General features: G+C 52.1%; 2 protein-coding genes across 4 annotated transcripts in view; both read left to right on the plus strand.

Moving 5' to 3' along the window:
- The first annotated feature begins 1,065 nt into the window (after window positions 1-1,065).
- On the plus strand, window positions 1,066-14,220 carry UHRF1 (ubiquitin like with PHD and ring finger domains 1). The gene is made up of 17 exons (XM_030256817.4): window positions 1,066-1,518; window positions 2,322-2,484; window positions 4,983-5,246; window positions 5,984-6,156; window positions 6,543-6,758; window positions 7,470-7,576; window positions 7,742-7,928; window positions 8,670-8,793; window positions 8,868-8,975; window positions 9,745-9,849; window positions 10,369-10,475; window positions 10,980-11,142; window positions 11,244-11,381; window positions 11,741-11,852; window positions 11,969-12,126; window positions 12,409-12,507; window positions 12,794-14,220. Exons 1-17 carry the CDS (start codon window positions 1,175-1,177, stop codon window positions 12,938-12,940), a joined length of 2,715 nt encoding a protein of 904 aa, XP_030112677.4. The 5' UTR covers window positions 1,066-1,174; the 3' UTR covers window positions 12,941-14,220.
- A 2,925-nt stretch (window positions 14,221-17,145) lies between these two features.
- Window positions 17,146-17,821, plus strand: part of KDM4B (lysine demethylase 4B) — a 75,394-nt gene continuing 74,718 nt past the window's right edge. For all 3 annotated transcript variants that reach the window (XM_030256609.4, XM_030256610.4, XM_030256611.4), the window contains exon 1: window positions 17,146-17,259. The gene's annotated coding sequence lies outside the window, so the exon portion shown is untranslated. The remainder of the gene's footprint in view (window positions 17,260-17,821) is intronic.

Consider the following 17,821-nt stretch of genomic DNA (forward strand, 5'->3'; position numbering starts at 1 on the left):
CAACATCCTGCCAGCACAGAAACGGAGGGGCTGGGACCTGTCTGTCACTGCTGTGGGACCAGCTGGGTCCGGGGTGGTGAACCACCACGTTGGGCAGCTCTGGCAGGGAGGAATTCCTTCCCAATATCCAAGAACCCTCTCAGGCTGCAGGATCTGCTGCAATGGCTTCAGGTTAATCCTCCAGCACATCTACAAGGGCAAGAAATGACTTTGTGTCCTTCAGGCCTGGCAGGAAATGAAGCCTGGTTGCTGCAGGCTGCCTCAGCGCCCTGAAACCCCCCAACCCCCTGGCACGGAGCCCACCCAGGCCTTGTGCCAGCTCATCCGTGGGGTCCATGGCGGGTCCAAGAACGGGGCAGAGGCGCTGCCCGGCTGGCACGCCGGGGCGGGAGGGCACCACGTCCCCACATCCCGCTGCTGTCTGTGTTCTAGCACCGAGGGGAGGCCGTGGGGGCGGGGAGGGGAGCACGGGAAACGGGGTTTGCCGGGCTCTGCTGTGGCCTCGTGTTCCTTTGTCCGCGGGGCCGGCTGGGCGCAGCCTCGGTGCGGCTGTTCCGGCCCAAGCCGCGCCATCCCCGCGGCCCCAGCCCGGCCTCTCTCCCCACCAACGCCAATCCTTGGCCTTTCATCTTTCTCTTGCAGCAAGCTGCTCTCAGGGGCCTCTTGGCCACGCTTTTCCCCCATCCAACGGTTGTTTCAAGCAAATATGATCATTTTTAATCTCCTCACAGCATCGGTGGTTTTGGGGATAAACATCCTGCTGGATCTGCCCTTTCTGTCGGCTCACGCGGCCACGCCACGGCCCTGCCGTGTCACCCGGGCCACGCTGTCACCAGTGGGGCCTTGCACGAATCCCCCTGGAGCTAACGGCCTGGGGAGTTAGAGCCCTTTTGCGGATTATTTGGTTTATTCGGACTGCTCTGCTTATTCAGATTCGGTTATTCGGATTATTCGGTTTATTCGCATCATTCGGATTATTCGGTTTATTCGCATCAGGGTAGGGCCTGCAGCCCCCCAGGGGGACAGGAACCCTCCTGGAGCCCCCCTGGGGAACAGGACACCTGGGGGAGGGTGGCTCTCATAGGGGCCTCATTGGAGTCTCCGCTGCCGCTGGGTTCACCGGTTTTCGGACAATAACCGGCACCGTGCCCGCGGCCCCGGCGGTTCAGGGGTGATGGAGCCCTTGGCGGTTCGGGGGTTTGGCCCCCAGCATCGCAGCGGAGCGGGGGCGCCGGGCGGGGGCACTGATCTCCGTTGTCAGCCCCGGTTCCCGGGGGTGATTTCCCGGTCCCGTTCCCCCCCCCGGAGCCCCCCCGGTCCCGGGAGGCGGCGGCGGCCCCGCCCCCCCCGCGCGTTCCCGCCAGCGGCGGCCAATGGGCGCGCGCGGGGCGCGCGCGGGGCTTTTCCGCGCCAAACTCCAAAGCCCGCGGAAAGCGCGCGCGGCACCGGCACCGGCTCCAGCACCGCGCCCGGTGAGTCCGCCGGGAACCCCCAGCCCCAGCCCCGGCACCGCACTCGGTGAGTCCGCCGCAACCCCCCCCAACCCTTCCATCGCACCCCGGTGAGTCCGCCGGGACACGCCGACCCCGGCACCGCAGCCCGGTGAGTCCGCCGGGATTCCCCAGCCATGGCACCGCCGGGTGGCACCGGGAGCGGGAGGACAGCGAGGGGCGCGGGGGTTTCCTCGTCCTGCCTGGGCGCTGCGGGAAGCGGCGGGAGCGCTCCGCGGTGCCCGGGCGGTGACAGCTGGGTCGGGTTCCCCGGAGGGGACGCGTCGCTCGGGGCTGCGACAGCGGGACCGACCCCCGCCTCTGAACGGGCCCGCGGGAGGGGGTGTGGCCGTCAGGGGCGGTGCCGGCGGCACCGGTGCCCTGCGGGCCCGGGGAGTGGCATCGCCCCGGGGGGTGCGCGGGGATGACGCGGCCGGGCTGGGGCGGGTCCGGGCGCGGCGGGGGTCACTGACGCCCCGCGGTTCCCCTGCTGTCCCGGGGCGGGTGTGCACCGGGAGCGCGGGCGGGCGCCGGTGGCGGCCCCTTTAAGACCACAGGCTCCCCCCCCTCCATTTATGCGTTCTCTAATTTGCATGATCGCGCGAGACTTTCCCCGTGGGCGCGGCAGGCGGGTTTCAATTGTGGCGCGAGATGCGGCCCGGCGCGAGCGGAGCCGTTAGGCTCCCGCGTGGTGGGGGCGGGGCCAACCCCCCTCAGCCAATCAGCGGCCGGGCCGGCCGGGCCGGCGGCCAATGGCGTGCGGCGGGCGCTGAGGGGCGCGGCCCGCCCCGCCGGTGCCGCCGCCTGAGCGCGGTCCCATTCCCGGGGCAGCGCCGGCGCCATGTGGATCCAGGTGCGCACCATGGACGGCAGCCAGACGCACCGCGTGGACTCCCTCTCCAAGCTGACCAAAGTGGAGGGGCTGCGCCTGCGGATACACGAGGTGTTCGGCGTGGAACCGCACCGGCAGCGGCTCTTCTACCGCGGCAAGCAGGTACCGGCGCGGCGGGGGGGATTGACAGCCTCGGAGCGGCAGCACAGCGGTGCCTGGACACCCCCGGCTGGCCCCGACGGATGTTTTAATTTATTTATTTTTAATGGCGTGGAAATGAGGGGGTTTGCTGCCATCTAGTGATGCCCGGCTCCCTCCCGCGCTGCTCCGTCCGTGGGTTTGCGAGGAGAGGTGCCAGCTGCCGAATAACCTTTATTCTTACTTTTCTTTAATGTTTTCCACCTGATGTGTTGCTCGTCCGCCTTGACATCTTCATTATGAAGCGTCTGGAAATTACCAGTGATTTTATGGTCTTTAAAGTGCTTAATGGTTTTGAGCCTTGCGAGTTTCACCGCTCTGAAAGGCGTAAAGATCTCATTTTTCTTTGTAAATTGGGAAAAGCAACTCGTAATTTTGAAGTTCTTCAGCTCTGATATAAAATTCTCACTAGGTACAGAGCGCTCGAGTGGCTCAGTGCTGTATTACGTTCTCAATAATACGTTTACAATTGCTGTTGTACGACTGTTATATTCCCTGTGAGTTAATAATTTAACTAAATTAGCACTGAAGTCAATCAAAACCATTTTAAAATACAGTTGCTGTATTCTGCCTAGTCCTATGCTCGCAAGCTTTCATGATAGAGAAACTCCTGATCTGGTATTTGATTGATCACAGAATTAATTTCAGGAAAAGCAGCGGGATGCTGAGTTGGCTGCAGATGGACAATTTTTTCTAGCTGCTTTTTTTTCTGTTTTAGGCAGTCATGAGCTAACTGTACTCTGTAATTAGCAGGTGTGGCTGTAGAACATGGGAATACACCTGGACTAGCCTCAGTCTAAGCTCAGGTACCAGTTCTAGCATAAAAAGAGGCCAGTAGGATGCTGTATCCCACCTTTCTGCTGGGTTGGTGTAGATTTGGATACATTAATGACCCATTTGTGTTGTAAATCGAGTGGTAAGGAGGGGTTGGTTCAGGGCAGGTGCCACCTGTCAGCCTTTCCCTGCAGTCTGTGCAGGCAGCTGGGGTTAAACAGATTTTCAGAGGTGAAAAGGGGTTCCTACAAAGGGAACCCCTCCTCCTGCAGTTCCAGTGCTCCTTAGTTCAGGCAGGAACGTGACCCAGTCAGTCTCTCTTAGGCCTTGTTCCCATTGTGCTTTGTCTGGCTGTTGGAATCCCTGCAAATGTTCCATTTCTTTCTAACATTTTTCAGTGGGGTTAGAAAATTAGCTGTTAGCTAAAACCTGCCTCCTTTGTTCAAGGTTTGTCCTCAGTCCCGGGCTCTTCTTTCCAGCTCTGCTTTGAACTCCTGTGGTTTCCTGTCCTGTTCCTGTGCTCTTCCATTTCACTTTGCACCTGTTGTCACTCGTGTCCTCTTGCTGCTGTTGTTCCCATGTTTGTGACACTGTATCCTGGCTGAGAAGAAACAACCGATTTCTGGTGTGTTCTTATGCACCTCGAGGAGTTTTCATCTCTAACCAGCAAAACGCTCAGACCTCTTCCTGTGCAGTCAGATTTCCAGGGATTGTTCCATAGCCATTTGATGCCATAAATCAGAATTGAATTATCATAGTGATTCCTGTGAAGTGTAAATTTTTGTGGTTTTGCCCTGCTTCCCCCTGATAGAGAACAAAGCTCCAGGGATTGCTTTTTCTGGTGGTTTAGGCTGGAAAGGGATGATCATTTCCTGTATAATTTCTTAGTCAGACCTTAAATATGTGGGGAAGCTTGTCTGAACTTCTGACTGCTCGTGGGCTCCAGCCTTGCATGTTAACTCTAAAATGGTTGTGCTCCTTAGAGCTCTTGAGAGGTTATTGAGGGACCTCTTTCTTCCTCTGCACATCTCTTTTTGCAGGGGCAAGGTCTTGATTTGACTACAAACCCTGCCAGACTTGCCAGATAAACTCTTAGAATTAGAGAGAGTGTGAAATTGGGACACGTCTGGCTACGCTGAAGAGCGATCGGGTAGTTTCAAGTTGAATTGAATCTTTTTTGATTTTACTTTCAATGGAAAAAATGTGTGTTTGCTGGGAGAAGAGTGTGTCATTAACTCTGGCTTCTACTTAAGGCTACGATTAATGGAGATGGTGTAACAATAATCTGGATCACGCACAATTAAAATATACAGACAATCTGCTTTAGCATTTGGGATGTGTCTGGATTGAGGAAGAAATCATTTCCCTTTGAGTTTGTAGGGAATGTGGAATTATCTTTCAATCCTGACGGGAGTGTGGGGGGACGTTTCTAGGGAATGTGCTGCAAACTTTTCCAGATCTCCTAGAGGCTGGGTAGCGAGTCCAGAGCAGCGTGGAAGAAGCCTTGCTCCTTCAGATTGTGGGATGACTGAAAAAAAAGCATTTAAATAGCAGGACTAAGAGAGGAGAAGGGCGCAGACGTGCTGATAAAGGTTCTGAAGCCACGTGGTGGATGTTGGCGGGCAGAGGCGCTCCGAGCGCCATGGGAGGCGCGGGCAGTGACCAGCCAGTTTGTGCTTTCCCTGCAGATGGAAGATGGTCACTCCCTGTTCGACTACAGCGTGGGGCTGAACGACATCGTTCAGCTGCTGGTCAGACAAAGCCCGGCCGTGCTGCCTGCGGGGAGCAAGGAGAAGGACTCGGAGCTCTCGGACACCGACTCCGGCTGCGGCTCCGGCCCCAGCGAGTCCGACAAGAGCTCCCACAACGGGGAGGCTGCCTTGGAGCTGGAGGGACAGCCCAGCACGGCCTCTCAGCCCGACTGGAGCGACCCCTGCTTCGGCCTCTACAAGGTGGGTGCTGGCACACCAAGAGCCCTCAGACCTGCGCCTTGCCAGGGGAATTGTTCTCTGTGGTGGAGAGTTGCTGAAAATCTTGCACGCTCCAATTGTGTGGGTAGTTCCTTTCTTCCTCTCAAACCCTCCAATGACAAAGACAAAAATACCAACCAACCCACAAACCAATTCAGTGTAACATGCTGTAGGTCAAAATGCTCAATTTTTTCATTTTGTCCTTTGAACTAAAACTACAATACATTAATTGATATTTAGAGTGTCTGGTTTCATTTTTTACAGTTTTTCCCAATATTTTTGCTTGGAGTCACTACATTTGTCAAAGCTGAAACTTTCTTGAATGAACAAAAGAAAATCTCAAGCAGCTGTTCAGAATAATTTTATTTCTCTGTTTCAATGGGTTTTATTACAGATCTAGTGATGTCTTTGCCAAGTTATAAGCAAGACACTTTGAAACTCTATTACAAAATAACCAATAATGGTTTGGGCTTCCTAACGAGGCTGGGTTTATGTGTGTGTGTAGAATGGATTTAATAACCTTACAAATTCAACCTAAGCAGACTGTAGGGCTGCACAACAAGACCAGGAAAGGAGAGGAACTATTAATTTTTAAGGTGATCAGTTAAATATCTTGATAATGGTGCAGTTCTTGAGATGGTTAAATCTTCAAGTAGATTGGAAATGAATGCCTAATTTTCAGATCCCTTTTGCTGAGCTGTGCTCTTTGCTCTCTGTAGATCAATGACTTGGTGGATGCCCGGGACACGGACATGGGAGCGTGGTTTGAAGCCACAGTTGTGAATGTAACCAGGAAAAAACCCACCAGTGAATCAGCTGAGAGCTGCACAGATCCTGACCAGCCCACAGCTGTCCCTGAAAAAGATGTAATTTATCATGTGAAATATGATGAGTGAGTTTTGTTTTGTTGCCTTCTTGGCCAATAAAGTAATTGGGGTCGTGATGTTGATGGGAAGTTTTACTGCAGATATTGCACAAATTAAAACAGGGCAGTGACATAATAATTGTGTCATTGGGCCCTGGCAACTGTAAGGTTGTTTTGCAGTTGGAATTATGTTTTTATGGATACCAGCATTTATAGGAAATGCTGGTGTCCAAGTGTTAGAGGGAGGCAATGGTAGGAAAGTCAGACTGGTGGTTCTGGCTGTGTCTGTGTGGGAGATTTTTATCCTTGATGGTATTCTTGTCTTGCACAGCAAAATCAACCTGTCTGCATAACACCCATTCCCCCTCAGAACTGATGCTGAATGTGATTTCTGTTGTGTCCCTCCCCTCAAGTTATCCAGAGAATGGGGTGGTGCAGATGAGCTCGGCGAACGTGCGGGCTCGGGCACGGACCATCCTCAAGTGGCACCAGCTGGAGGTGGGGCAGGTGGTGATGGTCAACTACAACCCTGATGAGCCCAAGGAGAGGGGCTTCTGGTACGATGCTGAGATCCTGCAGAAAAGGGAAACAAAAATGACCAGGGAGCTCAATGCAAAGATACTACTTGGGTAAGCTGTTCGTGTGGAATAAACTGAATTCTTCTTTCAGCTTTCTGAGGTCTGAGTGACTCTGCTGGCAGTAGTGCTGGGGATAGATGAAAAGTGGCCTGTGCTTTTTGGGTGATTAACTTCAGCATTTTGCAATTCTGATTAACTTCCACTGAGGAATTGGATACTTTAAGGAATGCTGATCCATGGATTCACTTAATGCTGAAAGGATGCAAAGCTCCATATTCACCATGAGGCAAATTATTGTTTATGTGTTAATTATCCATAATGGTTTTACAAAAACTGCGGTGTAATATTTTGTGGAGATGGGATGATATAGGATAAACCCTCACTTTATAAAGGTGATGAAAAAATATCCCAGTTCTCTCTGAAGGAGATATCTCAAAAAGGATATATCTTTTTTTTCCATTTCAGGTAATTTTCACAGTTGTCAGAATATTTCTCCTTTTTCCTCTCACCGCAGTGATTTTGACTTTTAAACTATAAAATATGAGAAACATTAGTCTGAAATATATTTGGGGACAGGGAGAACAGTCACTCTTGATAATTGAAATGCTACAAGTGCCTGGATTCTCCCTGAGACAAGATGGGGTTAATTCTAATTGCATGAAAATGATTTGATTTTTGATATCAGAGCAGTCTGATGCATGCACAGCTGTGAACTTGAGCTGTGGGATAGTTCCAAACTGATCTTTCCTCAACTTCTTCTAGGGAAGCTGGTGATTCCTTGAATGACTGCACAATTATATTAGTGGATGAAATCTATAAAATTGAGGAGCCGGGCACTGCTTCTCCCATCAGTGCTGGTACCCCAAAACGTGAGTCTGATGTTCTTGCATGTCTGTCTTACCTTGTGATGTCCTGCCAGTTGTCTCTGTGAGGATCAAAGGTTTAAGGGTTTTTCCTAGACACGTTCAGTTGTTCCTTTGACCATTTCCAGTGGATCTTGGCACTTGCTGACTGTGGTTTGTATTTGCCCACAGGACAGAGTGGACCTGTGTGTAAAGCCTGCAAGGACAACCCAAACAAGACCTGCAGGGTCTGTGCTTGTCACATCTGTGGGGGGAAGCAGGATCCGGATAAGCAGCTCATGTGTGATGAGTGTGACATGGCCTTCCACATCTACTGCCTCAACCCTCCCCTCAGCAGAATCCCAGATGATGAGGACTGGTAGGTTCTGAGGAGGTGTGTGGGGTGTCACAATTACATCTAATTAGGAGCAGGGATGTGGGTGTTTTGTTTTGGTTTTGTTTTGTTTTTTTGTTTTTTTTTTTTGGTAAAACATCATAGCTTTTCTTGAGCTTAATAAGAGCAGGTTTTAAGCCTGTGGCTTGCACACTCCTGTTCCTAGTTTAGGGATCTGATGCCTTTTTTGTGTACGTGCCTAAGGCCAGGGTTGGAGCAACCTGGGATAGTGGAGGGGGTCCCTGCCAAGGCAGGGCATGGAATGAAATGAGCTTTAAGGTCTTTCCAACCCAAACCAACCTGGGATCCAAAGAGGACCAAATGAGAACTGGATGTTGGGAGGCTTCAGCTGTGCAGTGGCTTTTGTGGGCCACTACAGGCCGGCCCCATCATCAGATCAGGCTGGTTTGTACATGAGATGTGCACAGTGAGAGCTGTGGATAGTGAAATGCATCTTTCAATAGACACAGTCAGTGAAATGCCCTGGTTTATTCCCTCTGGCCTGTTTCAATACTGTATGCAAGGATTTTATGACACAGCTGTTTCCTGACACATCTGCAGTGGCTGGAGCAAGGACAGGAGCTGTTGTAGGTCAAATTCCAGTATGGAGAGTGTTCCCATGTCCTGTCTGGTTTCACATGGGGAAATTGTAACATAACTCGCTGTGTTTGGAGGAAATGCTTCTAATTGAAGGCTTTGCTACTTGTGAATTTTTACTGACTTTAGGTATTGCCCTGAATGTCGAAATGATGCAAGTGAGGTGGTTTTAGCAGGAGAGAAATTAAAAGAAAGTAAAAAGAAACAAAAGATGGCATCTGCTAATTCCTCCTCCCGGAGAGACTGGGGCAAGGTCAGTCCAAAGCTGTTTTACTTGGAATTGTCTTTGTTCCTTTGGGCTCTTGGCTGATCCTGCTCTCTGCCCAGGGCATGGCGTGTGTTGGGCGCACCAAGGAATGCACCATTGTCCCCTCCAACCACTATGGACCAATTCCTGGCATCCCCGTTGGCACCATGTGGAAATTCAGAGTTCAGGTATGAAGCTGAATCCTGGCCTCACCTACTGTGGGGAAAAATGGGAATGATCCAGCTCCTACAAGAAACCTGAAACAGTTAATGTGGAAATGTGTGTGTCACTGGATATATGGAAGTGCAGAAGGAAAAGAATTCTGGCTTTGTCTGGATCAAGTGTTCCATAACTAATGCTGCATTGTTGGGCCCATCAAGTGCTGGTTTATTTTGTTTTAGTCCTCTTTTTGGTAACTCAAAAACCCCAAAGCAAGCAGATTTGTTCCCAGTAGTTTGTCCTGGGGGTGTGTAGTGTGCCCTGGCAAGGGTGTCTCAAATATCCACATAGATGAAACAGAAGGTTTCTCATCCTATTAGAAAGTTGGGGCAGAAAAATGCACTGGCCTATCCAGATTTTGTTTTCAAGTATTGAGGGAAGGTTACTATTACAACTCTTTCAGAACTTTATACAGATATTTAACATCTGTATTATTCCTAAATACCTGGAGCCTGTTAATAGGCAATTTCAGTAAGAAATATCCAAATTGTTAGATTTGCACCACAAACCTTATCCATGTGTTTAATTTACTGATACAGTCAGTGCCTTATTTTTTTTAGATGCATTTTTATTTTTCTTTCTTTTGCCTGGAGCTTTTTGGAGGATGATGGTGAGAGCAGCATCCCCCTTTGATACATGGAAGGCAAATGTGAAATAGCACAGTTGATTCAGCTCCAAGCCCAGTGCTGTGTGGGGCTGTTGAGAGCAGGTGCCTCCAAACCTGATTTTGTCTCCCAGGTGAGCGAGTCTGGGGTGCACAGGCCCCACGTGGCGGGGATCCACGGCAGGAGCAACGATGGGGCCTATTCCTTGGTGCTGGCAGGAGGATATGAAGATGACATTGTGAGTGGATTCTGATTATTTATGCACACAGCTGAACAAACTTGTTCAAGCTCCACACCAAACACTTGCCCAGCTTCACCCATTTCCTTCAGAAGCAAACGAGGCAAGCAAAAACTGCAGTAATCTGTGCCAGCCTTAGCCACAGATCATCCAAACCCAGTTTAATATCCCTGTGTCAGCTTTTGGTCCCAGAGTTCTGACTTTTCAAGGTCTGCATTACACCCACTTTTGGAACAGTCTCGTGGGCTGTGCTGCTGTTCACTTCCAGCAGCTCCTGTGTGGGCCTGGGCTGCTCTGGGGTCCTTGCACTGCTCAGAGGTGTGACATGACAACGTTGTCACCTGGGCTTCTCTCCTGGCAGCCTGAGGGAGAGCCAGAGACTGACCCAGTCCGGGAGCTTAAATACAGGAAGCATCTTTCCTTTTTGAGAATGTCCTGCTAAACCTGCCTGGTTGAAGAACTCTCCTGCTTTTGTTGAATTCTTTTTGTAACTGTGAAAACCATCTGCCTTCATTTCAGGATCACGGGAATTCCTTCACATACACAGGGAGTGGAGGGAGAGACCTCTCCGGGAACAAACGCACGGCAGAGCAGTCCTGTGATCAGAAACTCACCAACATGAACAGGTTGGCAACTTCTGTGCTCCATTCTACCCTCCGTGTGCCAGCACAAGGGGATGCTGGGGCTGTTTGCATCCAGGGAAACTGGCTGAGCTTCGGAACAAGGGCCAGAACTGCGTCTGGGCTGTGGTTTAGGCTGCAGATCAGTTGGGAATGCTCCTTTGAGACAGAACTATGAGTGGGGTTGGTGTTACATGCCATACTGGCTGAAGCTTAAGGAGCAGAGCAGTAAATTGGTGTAGGAGTTCTGCTCTCTCCTGGAGACCTTTGTAGCCACTGGCCACCTCAGGAGACCAGACCATTGGTAATTCTGAGCTAGCACTCTCACAGATAAGCCTGGATTTGAGCGGAGGAAGTGATCTGGGCTGGTGCATGAGGGCAATGCCATGAATCTGTCTGAAATGTCCCCCCATCAGGAGGGTCCCTGGGCACAGAGGTGGCAGTGTCACACAGCTTAGGTGGCAGTGCTGCATTCAGGCAAACACAACTGAACTCTGGCCTCTCCTGCAGAGCCCTGGCTCTCAACTGCAGTGCCCCCATCAACGACAAGCACGGAGCTGAGGCCAAGGACTGGCGGGCGGGGAAGCCGGTGCGGGTGGTCAGGAACGTCAAGGGAGGCAAGCACAGCAAGTATGCTCCTCTGGAGGGCAACAGATACGACGGCATCTACAAGGTAAGGAGGGCTGGGACTCTCTGCCTGAACCAGGAAAAGCAGATGTGCTTATGGCCAAGGGGCTTGTATAGAGTGTGATGGACTTGCTGTGGCTTTTTCAGGTTGTGAAATACTGGCCTGAGACAGGGAAATCTGGGTTTCTAGTGTGGCGTTACCTGCTTAGGAGGGACGATGAGGAACCTGCTCCGTGGACCAAAGAGGGAAAGGACAGGATGAAAAAGCTTGGCCTGACAATGCAGGTACTTCCCTGGGACATCACCCGGACTCTGAACTTGATGGACAGCGGGGATTTTTCTGTTATGTGTTCTTAGGATGATCCTTAGTTAAAGATTGAGACTAAAGGGGACATAAATGCTTCCAGTCTGCTGGATTGTTTGTTTTTATACATCAAGAGGCTAAAAGGACAAAACTCACTTTGCTTCTGGCATGGAATTTCTGTAGGCTGTGAAGTGCTTCCTTACAGCAGAGATCTATTGCTTAAAATAGATTAAAAGTGCCCCTGGAGCAGTTCTCCAGAGGTCACTCTTGGACCTGTCTTGGTCTGCAAGACTGACCCAGTGTGTTTGCATTGAATGCACTTCGTTTTGTTTCCTTGCAGTATCCTGAAGGATATTTGGAAGCTGTTGCAAACAAAGATAAGGAAAAAGAAAATAACGGAGATGATGAGTTTGATACCCCGGGGAAAGGGAAGAGGAAAAGGAAATCAGCAGGTTTGTGGAGTAGGCAAGTGGATATAGAAAGCCTTGGAGGTTTTTGTGCATTTTATTTGGTTACTCTTTTCTGGTGTTGTTTTGGTTTTTAAAAGAATCTTTGCGTTTTCTTTCAGGTGGGGAGGAAACACCAGTCACCTCTCCAGCAGGGACTCCAAAGAAAACTAAAGTTGAGCCATACAAGCTGACATCCCAGCAGAAATCTCTTATAAAAAGTGATGAAGCCAACGAAAAACTGTGGAATGAAGTCCTAGAGGCTCTCAAAGATGGACCTGTATGTTGGGCTTTTCCCCCAGCTGTAGTTTTGCTGTCCCCAGGCACAAACCCTTGGCTGAGTTAAAGAACAGCCTCGGACCTAAAATAATCTTATTTTAGTGTAAACACCCCCAGCAGGTTTAAATGGGACAGATTTTGCATATTAAGATTTGTTGAGAATCTTTCTGTGACCAAAGTAATCCCTTGCATTTAATGGTGGGGGTTTGGGTTAAAATGGTGGGGGTTTGGGTTAATTTACGTGTCTTTCAGCACTAAGTTGATTCCAATGTTCTCTTTGCAGAAATTTCTGAATAAAGTGGAGGAGGCCTTTCTTTGTATTTGCTGTCAGGAGGTCGTGTTCCGGCCAGTCACCACTGTGTGCCAGCACAACGTCTGCAAGGTGGGCTGGGCTCTTGGGGAGGGTTTGTGAGGGTGGTGAGGCCCTGGGATGGAATTCCAAGAGCAGCTGGATCCCTGGCAGTGCCCAGGGCCAGGCTGGATGGGATTTGGAGCCCTGGGACAGTGGGAGGTGTCCCTGCCATGGCAGGGGCGGCGCTGGGTGGGGTTTAAGGCCCCAGCTGGAATTCCCTGATCTCTGCTGTGTCCAGCTCTCGCTTGGGACCCCTCGGGGCTGTGCCAAAGGAGCCCAGCTCCCTATCCTGACCCCTGCTGGCTTCTGTCCCCAGGACTGCCTGGACAGGTCCTTCAAGGCCTCGGTGTTCAGCTGCCCCGCGTGTCGCTACGAGCTGGGCCGCAGCTACAGCATGGAGGTGAACGAGGCCCTGCAGAGCGTCCTGGCCCAGCTCTTCCCCGGCTACGGCAGCGGCCGGTGATCCCCCAAAGCACTTCTCCCTCCCTCCCCACACCTCCCCTGGGCTTAATTTAAAACAAAAAAAAAAAATTAGTCTGTGTTTCTCCCACCCCCAGCAAAAATGGTTTTAAGTCTTCCTTGTTTTTTTTTTTTTAAAAAAACCCTGTAAACTCCAAGGATTATCCTTTTGTATGTTTGTGGATTTTGTTTTTGTTCTCTATGTTGAACTTTGCATTTTTATAATTTTTTTTTTCATCCCCTCAAACCTGTCATTCATCAGCACAGAATTATTTGTTTCTAATGGACTGAAAGTGCTTCCGGTGAGGCTGCTAATGATGAGGAAAGTTCTCAGAGTGCCCCTGTGCCCCCTTTATTTTTATTTTTTATTCCAAAAATGGCTTGGTTGCTAGAACAATCTTCACTGTCTGGGGATTTGGCCATCAAGGTAGACTTGTGCATCACCTTGGCAGCATTTTGATACTCAATTTGTACAAGATGGTTCCTGGCTTTTGTACCACAAGTGGGTTTTTACTATTTTTTTGTAAGAACTGGGTTTTATACATTTGACAAAAAGCCATTTCGTGCTAATTTTGTATCTCAGAACCAGAAGGCTGCTTGCTTTAGAGCCAAGTGGTTGGAGCAATATGAAGTACTACCTCACTGGACTTCTCTTGGGAAGGATTTGTTCAGCCAGGTGCTGTCCCCTGTCCCGAAATGCCATTGTGGAATATCCTAAAGCCATTCTTAAGTGCCTTTTGTCCTTTGCTGGAAGACTGGGCTCTGAATCACCATCAAGGTCTCCTTTTTTTTTTTCATAAGCACTGAATTGTTGGGACTTGCCAGCCGGATTTTTTGGGAGCATGGATCACTGTAGCTGTGTGTGATTAGTGGGGATTTACAGAGGATCAGGTTTCCTAGTTATAGGTGTATTGGGGAGTTTTTTTACTTTGTCTCGCTGCATTTCTACCTGGAAATGAAAAATAACCAATTCTGGCTTTCTAATGAACCATTTTATATTGGCTATGCCTGGAGAAGGCTCCCTTGGTTTTCCTCTACCATTACCAAAGTTTACAGTTTGATACCTCAGCAAGACAGGGATGTTTTTAATCACAGTTTTCTGCAGACAGACTGGAACAAATGTGCCTATTATTGGTTTGCTCAACTCTTACCCTTTGGAAAGTTATTATGTTAATATGTTAGGGAAAAAGACCCCACAACATTTTATAAATTTTTGGTGAATTTGTCAATTTTTTGTATAATGTGCAAGTTGATGTTCTCAAAATAAATATCTTTTCAAATTAATTGTTGACTGTTCTCCTTCACTTCTTTCTATCCAAAGTGAATTTTCAGACCAAATTCTTTGTGCGGGACTTTGAATTTATGTCCTATTAAGCCAAGCCTTTTATTTTTCTAAGGGCTGTGATTTTCATTATGATTTTTCACTGCAAATTTGGAAAATCCTCATTTGCTGTTCTTCAACATAATTGCTTCTAGGCACTAGTGAGGGTATGTGTTATATTCAAGATTCCCCAAACTTTTCTTTTAACTTGCATTAGATTTCCACTGCTCCAGAATCCAAACATCAACTGGCAGTTGGAATTGTTTGTCCATTTAATGAATAAACTCCAAAATTGTTGCAAGTGCCAAGTCCTGCATCATATTTGAGGGGTTACAGGAACAAGTTTGAGCTCCACAAACCAGAGGAATAAATTCAGCCACTGAGGTTTTCACAATTGCAGATGAAGGAAATAAAGCAGCATTAAGGTGGTAGAAACAAAACCTATGAAATTAAGCAGCAGTAGCACCATCTACCCTCTTTAAAGTAAGTTTATTTTTAAGGTCATTGTTAACATTAAACACTTTCAGATATTTAGATTTCATTGAAAATGTCCTTCCACTTTTTATTGTGTGTCGTGATGGGAAGAATTGGGGGTGAGTGAATGAAAGTGAGGAGTGTTTCTGCATTTAAATTGCAATAACTGCAATGACTTCCTTAGTTTATTTGTTTTGTTGTTATTTGGAACTTGAAAAACAAACTTTGTTTCCTCCATAGGTGCCAAAGTACTGTTCTGTTCGTGGCTTTTTTAAGCAACAATTAGAATTCCTCTGCAAATTGGACACTTTCTGGTGAGCTCTGCCAAAATTATCTGTCCCAAATTACAAAGCCCTGCTCGGAAAATGCCTGTGCTGCACAGGGAGCGGGTTTGGCTGCGGGTACAAAGGAGTTTCGTGCTGGGGCTGATTCCCTGGGGTGATGTTTCACCTCCCGCTCACACCCGGGTCCGTTTTTGGGGCAAATCCCCGAGATGGGAACAGGAACAAATTTTCCTGGGTAAAGACCGGGGAAGGGGAGTGACAGCAGCAAAATCCCAACCGAGACCCGCTTCTATTCTGGGAGTTCCCAGGCGGGCACAGACTCCATCCAAGCTCTGCTCGGGTTATTGAATGCGAATTGGCGATGCCCCAATCGATCGATCGATCGATCGCTCCCTGGGGCTGGCAGGGGTCCCCCCTGTGTCCTGGACACCCGCAGGGATGGGGACCCCAATTCTCGTCCCGTCTGGGGGTGGTGGGGATGGGGATCCACGGTCCCCACTGGTCACTGCTGCCCCACAGCCACCGCTGTCCCCCCGATCCCAAATGTCCCCCCAATTCCCGCTGTCCACCCAATCCCCAATATCCACCCGATCCCAAATATCCTCCCAATTCCCGCTGTCCCCCCGATCCCAAATATCTCCTTGGTCCCCAATAGCCCCCCAATTCCCGCTGTCCCCCTGATCCTCAATATCCACCTGATCCCAAATATCCCACCAGTCCCCAATATCCCCCCGATCCCCAATATCCCCCCGACCCCCAATATCCCCCCTGATCCCCAATATCCCCCTGATCCCCAATATCCCCCCGCTCCCCAATATCCCCCAATCCCCCATATCCCCCCCGATCCCCAATATCCCCCCGATCCCCAATATCCCCCCGATCCCCAATATCCCCCCCGACCCCCAATATCCCCCTGCTTCCCAATATCCCCCAATCCCCAATATCCCCCCCGATCCCCAATATCCCCCCCGATCCCAAATATCCCCCCGATCCCCAATATCCCCCTGATCCCCAATATCCCCCCCGCTCCCCAATATCCCCCCCACTCCCCAATATCCCCCAATCCCCAACATCCCCCCAATCCCCAATATCCCCCTGCTTCCCAATATCCCCCAATCCCCAATATCCCCCCCGCTCCCCAATATCCCCCCTGATCCCCAATATCCCCCAATCCCCAATATTCCCCCACTCCCCAATATCCCCCCGATCCCCAATATCCCCCGATCCCCAATATCCCCCCGATCCCCAATATCCCCCCGATCCCCAATATCCCCCCGATCCCCAATATGCCCCGATCCCCAATATCCCCCCGCTCCCCAATATCCCCCGATCCCCAATATCCCCCCGCTCCCCAATATGCCCCGATCCCCAATATCCCCCCGATCCCCAATATCCCCCCCGATCCCCAATATCCCCCGATCCCCAATATCCCCCCGATCCCCAATATCCCCCCGATCCCCAATATCCCCCCGATCCCCAATATGCCCCGATCCCCAATATCCCCCCGCTCCCCAATATCCCCCGATCCCCAATATCCCCCCGCTCCCCAATATGCCCCGATCCCCAATATCCCCCCGATCCCCAATATCCCCCCCGATCCCCAATATCCCCCGATCCCCAATATCCCCCCGATCCCCAATATCCCCCCCGATCCCCAATATCCCCCGATCCCCCATATCCCCCGATCCCCAATACCCCCCGGCCCCGCCATGCCCCGCCCGGCCGCGCGGGGGCGCTCTCTCGCCGCTCCCCCATTGGCGCAGCGCGGCCGCAGCGCCCCCGCCCCGCGCTGTGCGGCTCCTCACGTCCTCACCGCCCCGCCCAGCGCCCGACGGGCACCGCGCTCCGCCAATCAGAGCCCGCCCGGCGCCCGCCTCGCCCAATGGCCGCTGGGGGCGGGCCGCCGGCAGCAGAAGGTCGCGTGCGATTGGCGGAAAGCGCCTGAGCGATGGCAGCGCTCCCCGCTGCCCCGCCCGTCGGTGGGCGGGCCGTCCCTCCGCACCACTGACCAATCAGCGCCCGCGCTCTCCTTGTTATTCGTCGATCAGCCTCACCACTGGCTGAACCCACCGTCCATCCCCGTGGGCGCGGCCAATGGGCGCGAGGGCGGCGCCGCGCTCGGCCAATGGGCGCGGCGGGGAGGCGGGCGCAGGTGGTGGCCGCGGGGCGCTGCGCTCTCCTGGGCGCCCCCCCCCCCCCCGGCCCGTTCGCTGCGCCCCCCGCGCCGCCGAGGGCCCCGCGCAGGTACGGCCGGACCGGCACCGGCACCGGCACCGGGACCGCGCCCCGGCACCGGCACCGCGCCCCGGCACCCCGCGCTGCGCCCCCCGCCGGGCCCGGCCCGCCGCCGCCGCCGCTCCCGGCCCCGGCCCCGCCGCTCCCTTCCGGGCCCCCGCGCGGCCTCCCCGCAGCCCGGCCCCGCCGCGCTTTGTGTGGGTGGGTGGGTGGGTGGCACCCCGGGGTCCCCGGTCCCCCTCAGCCCGCGGGTTTGGGCCACGGAGGTGTTTAAATGGCGATGCCGGGGGTTCCTCGGGTCAGTGTCGGTCCGGGGGTTCGCTCGGGGCCCGGGGTTGGGGTGTGCGGAGCTGCCGCCGGCTCGGTGCGGGGAGAGCCGGGGCAGGAAGGTGACAGCGGCCGGGGTTTGGTGCTCCATCCCTGCGTTCCTCCTCCGGAGCCTGTCAAAGTCTGCGGCCGAGCCGGAGCTCTTCCGCTGCTGCTGCTCGTCCGTGTGTGCGGGACCCTCCGGTGTCCCCGGGCCGGGGCAGCGGGGACGGCCCCAGAGCCCCGGAGCTGCGGGATTTCTGTG

Source organism: Taeniopygia guttata, chromosome 28 (assembly GCF_048771995.1).
Source record: "Taeniopygia guttata chromosome 28, bTaeGut7.mat, whole genome shotgun sequence".
Taxonomy (NCBI): Eukaryota; Metazoa; Chordata; class Aves; order Passeriformes; family Estrildidae; genus Taeniopygia; species Taeniopygia guttata.